We start from the raw sequence: 12,193 nt of genomic DNA, 5'->3' as shown, positions 1-12,193 counted from the left end.
TCTTTCTTGGTAGAAAAGTAATCTTTGTTTAGCTTTTTGGATGAAAATGTAATTTTTTTATTTAAAATTTTACTATCATGTTGAAAACAATAAAAAAATTTTGTTTTTGTTCAGTTATGTATTTGATTATTATTATATATATATCCATATTATGTACACCTGGAAAACATAACCTGAAAATCGACGTATGCATGAAATTAAGAATCACGCAAAAGATCCAAATCGCCAATTTCTTCAATTTCTTTCAAATGGGGAGCAAGATATAAATAGAAGACCACCGAAGTCTTCCGAAGCCTTCAGATCGGCAATCATCGTACAGCAGAACTCCGAGGTCGAATCGTGCATTTTCGGCTTACATACGAACTCACAGTGGTAATCATGCACTTTCTGTTTTGCGACTCCCAAACGGTAGGTATGGTGGGGGTAATTTCCATCCACGATCTGGCAGCTCTGCCGTGCGCATAATCGAATGGCACATCGTAAGATGGCGGCTCTCCCCACTCATGGAATTCTCCCCCCTCCCGTGGATTCAACCCCGCTCGACCAAGCTAGGATGGCATGCCTCATCCCGTGTTTCCTATGTCCATGATGTCCATGAGTGTTACGGACAGCATTGGTACGACAGAGACCGACATTCTCTGAATGACAAGCTGAAAAACGATCCTAACCTCAAAATATTGCACATTCACAAAGTCCATGCATAACATTTTTATTTAGTACAATACATTTTTTGTTATTATCCCACAAAAAAGAGTCCGGGAACATCCGCTATGATATTTTATTGTATCATCGTATTCAGTTTTAAAAAATTTTCATTTTTGTGGAAAAAGCCGGGGGAACTGTACTCGATTGACCACACAACGAAGTATCACTTGCCCTTAAGTTAAAAAAAAATATGCAGTGAACTGAAAAAGTGAGGCCGGTAATATACGGATCTGACTTTGTCAAATGCCCTTAAATATAGTGAAAACACGTTCTCTTTTCGAGAACTGAACTATGCGGTGGTCTCTATGGAAATAGAAATGAATTAGTTTCTGAGATATCTTATTCTTACGATGACATTTTCGACACATGGAAAAATCGCGCATTCAAAAAAATAGAATAATCTTCACTGTTACACTGAAATCTGAAAATATTAATTGTTCTCTATTCGACGCTTATTACCGTGTTTTCAATTCCACTTTGTCAAACTAAAATGAAAGTACATAATAATATTACGAGGGATTCATACGCACTGTGGAAATGTTCAGTACTTCTTAATGAAAATATTATTATTACCAAACCCTGACATCGAATCCTAAGTGTTAATTTTATCCATAATAATCATCATAAATATACATACAGTGAGTGTAAAAAATTTTTTCGTGCAACTCTTTCTTGATAACTGATTAAGTTCTCTTATTTTTAATTATGCCACAGCTAAAAAAATCTCTCTTTTTTGAATTGTTGATTGCTCTCAAAATTCTGTATAAAATGAGCCCATAATAAAGCCAATTTCTCTATTTTCTCAGTAGATATTGCAAAATAGTGTAAATTTTAATGTTTTCTTAATTGCTCATTAACTTCTGAAGTAATTAACATTTTTCAATGTTCTTGGACTCATTATATCGAGGCATCCTAACGGTAGGGTGCCAACGCACGCGACACGACTTGACGGTACTTAAACAAAAATAAAAGCAATAAAAAACTAACCGAGAAGTTAGCGCTAGAAAGTCTTGCTCGCGTAATTGAGCAAGATGAGGCTAGAAGTTGGCCAAAACTAAAAGGTGCTCACTCGCTTCATCAAATCATGAAAGTTCTATCTCGGGTGAGCAAAGCATGAAGGTTGCCACTTCTCGCGTTTAGATTATAAGCGAGAAGTGGCACCTTCATGCTTTACTCGCCCGAGATAGCACTTTAATGTTTTGATGGAGCGAGCGAACATCTTCTAGTTTTGGCCAACTTCTAGCTCCATCTTTTCAATTCCGCGATCTAAAACTTTCTAGTTCTTACTTCTTGGTTAACTTTTTATTGTTTACATTTTTGGTTAAGTATCATCTAGTCAATCGCGTGCGTTGGCATCCCATCGTTAGGACGCCTCGATATGTTTCATATATACTACAAAAATATTTTTGTTATCATAAAGAATATTGAAATTTTTCCAACTTTTTTGTTACAACTTCAAGTCCTTTGAATTAGATAAGAAAATTTTCACGATTTATACTCATAAGATGTTATCATACGATGAAAATATTAGCTACAAAATGGGCTTAAGGGCATGACACAGCTAAATACCTATATTACCAACCTCACTTTTTCAGTTCACTGAATGTTTTCTTGAATCTAAGAACTTTTTTTGTAAATAAAATATCGAGCTGAAACTTTGGAAAATGTATTAGAGTACAATAAAGTACGTTTAGGTACTGCATTTTGGTAGAAACTTCACTGAAAATTATTTTATCTTTTTTCTGAACCTCGACATTTTTTGAACGTTCGATTTTTTTTTATACATAAAATATCGGTCTCAAACTTTGAAAAACACAAGAGCCGAAATAAAACAACGTTTAAGTACGAAGCTTAATAATAAAAGATGTAAAAAAAAATTCAACTATCAATTCCATCGGCATTAGCCGGTAACTTTGTCCACGAAAATACGAACCCTCTAGAGCCTCGTCTAGTGGCCGCCAGGGTTCGTATTTTCGGGTACAACGTTACCGGCTGTTGCCGATGGAATTGATAGTTGAAATATTTTTTTTTTACATCTTTTATTATTAAGATTTGTACTTAAACGTAGTTTTCCTTGGGCTCTTGCATTTCTCAAAGTTTGAGACCGATATTTTATGTATAAAAGAAATTTCGAACGGTCAAAAAATGTCGAGGTTGATAAAAAAGATAAAATATTTTTTAGTGAAGTTCCTACCAAAATGCAGTACCTAAACGTACTTTATTGTACTCTAATACATTTTCCAAAGTTTCAGCTCGATATTTTATTTACAAAAAAAGTTCTTAGGTTCAAAAAAACATTTAGTAAACTGATAAAGTGAGGTCGGTAATATAGGTATTTAGCCGTGTCACATGCCCTTAAGAAGATTGAAAAGTCTTGATTATTTCGGAAGTTATTGAACATTTAAGAAAACACTGAAATTTACACTATTTTTGCAGTCTCAACTTAAAAAATAGACAAGTTGTCTTCATCTTTGGCTAAGTTTTTTACAGAATTTTGAGAGAATCAACCCTTTAAGGGCATGTGACACAGCTAAATACCTATATTACCGACGGCAGTTTTTCAGTTCACTGAATGTTTTTTTGAACCTAAGAACTTTTTTTGTAAATAAAATATCGAGCTGAAACTTTGGGAAATGTATTAGAGTACAATAAAGTACGTTTAGGTACTGCATTTTGGTAGGAACTTCACTGAAAATTATTTCATCTTTTTTCTGAACCTCAACATTTTCTGAACGTTCAAACTTTTTTTATACATAAAATATCGGTCTCAAACTTTGAGAAATGCAAGAGCCGAAAGAAAACTACGTTTAAGTACAAAGCTTAATAATAAAAGTGGTAAAAAATATATTTCAACAATCAATTCCAACGGCATCAGCCGGTAACGTTGTACACGAAAATACGAAACCTGGCAGCCACTAAACGAGGCTGTAGAGGCAGTACCTAAACGTACTTTATTGTACTCTAATACATTTCCCAAAGTTTCAGCTCGATATTTTATTTACAAAAAAAGTTCTTAGGTTCAAAAAAACATTCAGTGAACTGAAAAACTGTGGTCGATAATATAGGTATTTAGCTGTGTCACGTGCCCTTAAACAGAATTTTTTTTAGCTCTAGCATAATTAAAATGAACAAAATTTAATCAGTCATCAAAAAGAGGTATACGGAAACTTTTTGCACTCACTGTACACAAATAAAAAAATAGCAAATTTTTTCTAACTATTGTTCCAGTGTATAATAAGTATGACGGAAATTCTCCAAATTTTTCGCGACATCAATAGTCAACTAAGAAGGAAACTCTAAATTTAACAGATTCATCCAACCTAGACAAAGTTAGGAGATAAATAATGGAGATTGCATATAAATTTAATCGTGATCGAATACGCCGATAAAAATACATTGAATTATAAATAAAATTCGTCTACTTTTGTTATTGTCTGCCATTTGCAACAACTTCATTCAATAAATGGACCAGACATTCTACCTATAACTCTACGAGGCAATAAATTAAGTTTACTTCATGAAAGTTCAAAAAATAGAAAGATTATATTCAGACGAATAAAAGAAGGGATTAAATTTCTAAGAAATGTAAATTAAATTACTTACGTCGTCATCCAAGGAAAATGAGTGATTCTGGGAATCCAACGTTTTTACAGTGAGGTCGATCATCTTGCTTTGCGTGGATGGTTTTGCGAAAGTAAAATTTTACAACTTTATCGCTCCAGTTTTTATGTCAAACGAGTTTTCATACGTTTTCACAAAATACTCGTAACGCAACTGATGAAAATTGACGAGCTAATTATGATGCCTCCAATAAAACTTGTGGTTTCACGGCACTTGAAGAGGCTCAACAGGATGAAATACTTTCTATAGCACAGAACTGTCGGTGAAAAACTAAAATCTTTTATTTTGATAATAGTATGAACTATGTTTTTTCAATTTTTATAGCTCATTTTTCATGAAATTCAAAGATATTGTAAGAGAACCACCACAACGCACGCTACTTTACCCAGAATCCATTAACGGTGTCGTGGTTAACCAGTGCTGCCATATGATTATTTTATCCCTAGAATATTGACGGTTTCATCACTTTCCAACAAAAACAACAACTGATCTATAAGGACTCTATTATTTACGGTGGAAAATGTTTTCTATAATATCCAGTTTAAGCTAGATTGAAGGTTCTTATTCTGAAGAGATTTTATTGATCTTATTATTTTTAAACAAAAAGACCCTAAAAAGTGGCAACACTGAAGAAAGACACCTGTCGATAAAACAGTAGCGCCATCTTCGATTTTGTGTTTTGTAGTTTAAAATTGGTATATTATTTACTAAAACTATTAAAAGAATCATTGAAAATCATAAAAATATTTCTAACGAGCTTTTGAGTGTCTTCTGAATAAATTAAGAGTGAGTTATGTATTTCAACATGAATTCATGGTCCGATGAAAAATATAAAGAATAAATCCAAATTAAATTTCCGATTACCCGCGAAAATGTCGATAAGGTACAGCTTTTTTGTCCATGGTAAATTATACCTATAAATAATTTTAAAATCAAAGAGTGCAACACATATGTATGAAAACTATCGTGAATACTTCAATTGAAAAATTAAGGATTATCGAATTTCATTCATTCATATTGATTTAAATTTAGAAAGTAATTAGGCCGGTAATCTTCAGGTTACGCTTATTTTCAAGAGATGGCAGCACTGAACCGATTCTCTAATTTAAATATACTAAATTTCTAATAATTAAAAAGCTTATTCTGTAATCAATCGGCCTTCAGATTAAAATAAATTGTTTTTGAGTTTAATTTTTATAATACGATAGTTTAATAATATTTCCTCATTTTTTTATTTCGACTCTCAACGTCTCAACCAATCAAAGTTGGGAAATTACAATTTTTTTAACTGTTTACGTTTTACAGCGTTTACATTCTTTAGAGCTTTACAATTTACATTAATATAAATTGAGTGTTGAGTGTTGACAGGACATCTCTGGTCATAGTTTGGCTGGTTTGGCCACAGTAAAGATTGGTAGAGATGCTCAGGTGAGTTGAAACCAGCCCTATGCATCGCCCGTGTATGTGTATGTTTCGAATTTTAGCATCCGTAAATGGTACTCCGATCAGGTAAGCCTGTTTTTGCATTGTTATGTAAAACAAAATTACAAAAATTCATTAAAAACTTGATACCTTTTGCGAATATAAGAGGAATAACATTGTTTTCAATAACAATAAGAGCAGCTGTAACTAGTTATCTAAAAAAATTCATCAAAACCTGTAATTTAATATTAGGAAAATTGAATATAAGGATGAGTATTCTGAAAACAGTTTGAATTTTATTCATATTTTTCCATTGTTTATTTGGCTAATGTAATTAATTCAATTATTTTATAAACAATTGTAATTGTAGCAAATTTCAAAAATTGATTAATAATATTATTTGACTAATAATAATAATAATAATAATAGTAATAATAATATTTAAACATTAATCATTAGCCTTATAATATACTCTTTTATCAATTCAGCTATACATTTCCGCTCTCTAAAAAATATATATTTATATATAATTTATTTATAACCAGGGTGGCGACTTCAGCGGGAAACTGGGAAAGACTTGGAAAAAACTACGAAATGACTGGAAATTGAATTAAAAAATAATGAATTTACTTTATCTACAGTTGCAGAGCACATAATTGAAAATAATTATTGTTTTTATTTTAGGACAGGGAATTTCGGTAAAGAAATAAAATCTCCCTTGGGACAGGGTATTTTTTGACACAGAAGGGGAATTAAAAAATTTAAACTGAGATTCAGAAGAAAGGAGTTTAAAAAATCCCTGTTCTAAGTCAAAATCGTAACAATTTAAAATTTCCTTCTTCCGAAGATTAAAAAAAGAGAGTGCTTCAAGTAGTTTTTATAGTAGAAGTATTCTTTCGAAAAGGAAATATTTCTAAATTACAACAAAATTTTTTTTACATTTTTCGTTAAGAATTTAATTTTTTTTAGAAAATTCAACTACTCGCGGTTAGAAGCTGAACTCTTCGGTTAAAAATTAATTTTGTTGGAAGATTTATCATTTTAATTGAAAATTGATCTCTTTTTTAAAATGTAACTAGTTTGTCGAAAATCAATTTTTTATCTAAAAATTTTAATATTCCCGTAAAAAACTGAACTATTTCGGATGAAAGATTGACCTTTTCTAGTTCAAAATTCAACAATTTGGATGTAAATTTGTCTTTTTAAATTAATCATTTATTTATTTCGTGAACAATTCGCGTATGTTGTTAAAAAATCGACTATCTATCTTCTAATTTAAAAATTCTTCTTTTTGGTTGAGAATTTAAGTATTTTACCAGTGAAATATTCATCATTTTAATTAAAATTTTATTTTTTAGAGTACACATAAATTTACTTGATTGAAAAATAAACTCGTTTGTTGAAAATTAATTTTTTTAATTGAAGGTTCATCATTTTGATTTAAAATTTATTTTTTGGTTGAACATTCATTTTTTTACAGAGAATCTAATTGTTCAGTTTTTGGTTGAAGAATGGTCTTTTTAGTTTAAAAGTCTTTTTTGGTTCAACATTGATTTTGTTAACTTGAAACTTAATTATTTAAGTTTTGATTGACAATTAATTTATTTTAATAAAACATATTTTGTTGTAGTTGTTGAAAGTTTAACTGTTTCAGTTGAAGATTAATTGTTTAGTTAAAAACTCATGTTTTTGTTTAACATTTAACTGTTCTAGTTGACGATTCATCATTTTTAGTTGAAAATTCATCAGTTAAGATGAAAGTTACTTTTTTTTACTAAAAATGTAAATTTCATATTCTGTTAAAAATTTATTTTTTTCTAGTTTAAAATTTAAATATTTGTTTGAAAATGTCTCCTTTAATTTAAAAATCATCTTTTTGGTTAAAAATTCTAATATTTTAGTTAAATATTCATCATTTTAGTTTAAAATTCTTCTATTTAGTTTAAAATTTCACGACTTTTGTTAAAGATGATTTTCTTTCATCAACTTAGACGTTTTTTTTTTATACCTTTAAAATATTTTTAAAACAAATTTTTAACTACGTATGAGTTATTATAAATATGTGTGATCTTTCCGACGGAATCTTTTTTATTAATAATTGATTTAGATTGTTGAAAACCATGTAGTTAAACATAATAAATAACAAAAAAATAATAAGAAACGAAATTAACATACCTTGGACATTACACTTCCGTCTGGGCCTTTAACTTCTGCCTGCCAAATTATGTCACTTTCTCAAAAGTGTTGTTCACAAACTGGATTTCTATATCGTAAATTAATGTCATTTCTGCGAATAGCCTGTTGCCACCATTTATTTTCTTTGGGATCTTTTGGCACAAGAAAAAATGAAGCTTCTCCGAATTGCTCTTATAACCTGATGTACAACCCGGAACTACACATTTTAACCCCATGATTTTGTACTAGCAATTAGAAAAAACTCTCAACACAATAAATAATTTAATCGGCTACAAGTTCTGATTATTTAAACTTTCAATTTTACACATTTATCTCAAATAAATCATATTTAATAGGAAATTTAACGGTTTTGTCAATACAAAACAATACAAAAGATGCCAAAAACAGGCTTACACTGTTAGAAAAAATTCGTACAACGTCACACCGAAGTGCGAAGTTGTAATGATTACTTAGCGAATGAGACGTTTTTCGCTCTAGCGAAGCGAGTGAGAAACGTCTTATTCGCTAAAAATCACCGCTCACACAAATATCGAACTATACAGTGCGAAAACTAACACCGGTAAGTTGCTTTGCGCGCGCACGCGCAGTTAACTAGGGTAGGCTTGTGCGAGCTAAAGAAGTTAGAAGATAAATTTATAATTAAAAAGATCATTTTTAAAGAAAAAAAATGACAACAAAATTGTTCAATTTTCATCTTTAGAAACGATTTTTAAACTGACACAATAAGCATTAAGCCCAAGATGGACTAGTTAAATTTTCAGATAAAAAATGGAATTTTCAACAAAATAAATTAATGTTTTATAAAAAAGTTTTACTTTAACAAAAAATGGAACAATTAAATTTGCATTCAAAAAATTCATTTAGAATAAAAAAAAATTGAATCTACAACAAAATAATCCAATTTTCTACCAAAGAAATGAATTTACGTACAAAAAGACTTCTTTCAAAAAACACAAAATTCCAATAGAATACATGCATTTTCAACCTTATAGTTCAATTTCAACTGAAAAATAATGGTTCAAGAAAAAATTGAATAGTTACATTTTCAGTTAAAAACAATTATCAAACCTAAACAACCAAAGTTTCAAAAATCTGTTTAAATTGTCAAGCAGGAAATCGAATTTGCAAACAAATAATTTAATTTTCAAACCAATAATTTCCTACAGAAAACAGATATTTAAAATTTTATGAATTAATTTTGAAACAACAAAAAAACGAATTTTTAATAAAATAGATAAATTTTTAAGGAAAAACGGTTACATTATCATTTTAAAAAATAAATTTACAACCAAAAGATTTGCAGAAAATTATTTTAATTTCCAAAAAACTACAAGAACTTTCAACCATTTTATACGAACAGAAAAGAAGTTTGATCAAAACATGCATTTTCAACCAAAGAAATGAATTTTTAATTAAAGCAAATGAATTTTTAAACAAGAAGAATACATTTCTACCAAAAAAGATTAATTTTTAACTGGGACTGGTCAATTTTCAGTATAAGGAAATATTTGTTCAACTGAAAAAATCAAATTTTCAACAAAATAGTTGAATTATCAACCAAAAAATCCATTTTTAAACAAAAACAATTATTTCCTATTACAAAAAGATGAATTTACAACTAAAAAATACTTTTAAAAAAAGTTTACAAAATTGTTACATTTTCAATTTTAAAAATGAATATCAAAACTACCAAATAAGTATTTAACAAAAATTAAAATAGGTACATTTTCAGATAAAAAATTTAATTTTCTGCAAATTAGTTTAATTTTCGATGTAAAAAATAAATTTTCAACTGAAAAATATTTTGAATAAAAAAATCGAATTTACGACAGAATAGTTAAATTTTTAAACATATAATTGGATTTTCAATTACAAAAAAAAAAATTTTTACGAACAATGGAATGGAATGAATTTTGAAATAAAATTGAAAAAAGAATACAAATTTTTTTATTATTTTGTGAAAATTTTAAAAGGGGTATAAAAGAGCGCGTAGAAAATTTTGTAATTTTGCCATGTTGTATAGAATTTTAGAAAAAATAAAAAACTTAATTCTTATCTAGCCTTCTCGTGCATTTTTGTTGTCCAATTTTTTAAAAAGTTTATATCAGCGAAAATTTTAAATTATGAACCAAAAAATCAATTTGCAAACAAGAAGAATCATTTTCTATTAGAAAAGGATGCATTTTCAACTACAAAAACAATTTTAAAAAAAGTTTAACAAAATCGTTAAATTTTCAAATTAAAACATTCTTAATATATGAAAACTTTACGAAACCTTTAATGTCTTAAGTTACTTACCTCAATATTACAAAATTTAGCGTTGACAATTAGATTTTGATTGTAAAATAATTGTAATTGTGAATAATTCTAAAATGAATTTAACAAATTTTATTCTAAGAAGAATTAGCTCGTGATTGTAAAAGAAGAAAAACCATTTTAAAAGTACTTTTTTGTATAGTATCTTAATAACTAAGGAACATACGTTTAGAATATTTTCCTTGATTCTGCCGTAGGGTCAAACATGGTACAACAAACCGTTGTGAAATTTTATATAAAAACTATACTCTGTATACATTAATTTTCAAAATGAAAAATAATCATAATTTTATAAATATTCCTGAATTTTGTTTTAATATGTCGCTTAGGGAATATATTTCAGAAATAAAATTATAAAAATATCTCCATTAGTTAGTAAAACACTATGTAAAATCGCCTTTCAAATTATACAAACAAAATTCCAAAAATGTTAACAAACGGTTGTACAGATTTGGCTTTAACCTTATGGACTAGTTTCAGAAATATATATTTCTTTTATCGTTTTCAGCACATAATTTTGCCCTAAACATAAAGCAGATTAATATACACTTTAAAAATAAAAATAAGAAAGATCAGAAATTCATACAGTTGTCTGTTAGAAAATCGCAAACATTTTTTAATAAAACTCCTTTCCACACCACGTTCAAAGAAAAATTTGCACAACATTTTTATCAAATGATACGTCGATTGTACTTAAGGGAGAAATGAAAATCTTTCATTAATTATAAATGTTCACACTTGAGAATTGAGAAATCTCTTTTTCGCAAACAAAAAGTGGGAAAGTCCTCCATTTATCGACTTTTATTATATTTTATTTATTTGACATATATATCTATTATATCTTATCAAAATGAAATACAAAAATCTTAAATTTTAAGTGTATTTTAATACTAAAATTCTTAAATTTTTCCAATTTTTAGAACTAATTTAACCAATTTTATATGTACTTAAACTAAACTTTTTGTTTAAATTGCATAGAACTTATTCTAAGTGAACAAATTATATCTTTAAGCATACACGGATGTATCTTCTTTTTGAATTTTCCAAAATTTATTTCATTACTTATTTTTATTGAAAATAATTGGACCTCTTACGATTAAAATCTGGGATTCAGCCTGAAAAGAAATGTGCTTAAAGTAATTAAAAAAAATCATTAGAATTTTATTTTTAAAGACTAACAATTGTACACAATTTCCAGACGCATCTTTTTATTCTTCTACAAGAATTTTTAGATTGTTCTGTTTTTTTAAAAAAGTTTATCCTACGTTCTGAAACTCTTCTAAAGTTTAAATTATTTTTGAATTTCATTAATTTTACTAAATATTTCTTGAATTTATTCGATTATTAACATTTTTTAAACTTTTTAATCATAGTGAATTGAAACATTTTGCTTTTAAAACCGTCAACACTCTTTTTCGAAATTTTAGGAAATCGTTTAATGTGTTTAAAAGTCTTCTTTAATTTTCTTTTAAAGTTCATTTTACAAAATAAAAAATCATTAACAATTTTCACACAAATATTAGGAAAATAATTCTTTCTTTTTTAATTTTTTCAGGCCTTCTAATATTCTTATCTTTAAAAATTATTTAAGATTTTACTGATTTTTCTAAATTCTGTAAAATAAAAAAATTGTCTTTAAACTTTTTTAGATACTTTGATAATTTTCGAAATCTGTTTGAATGTTTTGAAATGTTTTAAAATAATCTCCTGAAATTAATTTTTGGCAATACAAAATTTACTTTAATTATTGCTAGGGACCTAAAAGAATTTTTTTCATTTTCGTGAAACCTTACAAAATTAAACAAAAAAATCTTCACAAGTTTTATTTATTTACAAATCGTTTCAAAATTCCTCAATGTCTGTTAAACTTACGCTATTTTCTAATCACAATTTTATTTTTAAGAGGATTTAATACATAATAGACAGAACACTC

At 28.0% G+C, this 12,193-nt stretch overlaps 1 protein-coding gene across 1 annotated transcript in view; it reads right to left on the bottom strand.

The window, feature by feature from the left end:
* Positions 1-4,728, bottom strand: part of LOC117178631 (large proline-rich protein BAG6) — a 56,714-nt gene extending 51,986 nt beyond the window's left edge. Inside the window, exon 1 of the mRNA XM_033370054.1 lies at positions 4,309-4,728. Coding sequence (XP_033225945.1) covers positions 4,309-4,371 — 63 coding nt within the window. The 5' untranslated portion in view covers positions 4,372-4,728. The remainder of the gene's footprint in view (positions 1-4,308) is intronic.
* Positions 4,729-12,193: the final 7,465 nt, after the last annotated feature.

The sequence above is a fragment of the Belonocnema kinseyi genome, chromosome 8 (genome assembly GCF_010883055.1).
Source record: "Belonocnema kinseyi isolate 2016_QV_RU_SX_M_011 chromosome 8, B_treatae_v1, whole genome shotgun sequence".
NCBI classification, from domain to species: Eukaryota; Metazoa; Arthropoda; class Insecta; order Hymenoptera; family Cynipidae; genus Belonocnema; species Belonocnema kinseyi.
The sequence above is the reverse complement of the archived record's forward strand: the minus strand, read 5'-3'. Positions and strand labels throughout refer to the sequence as shown.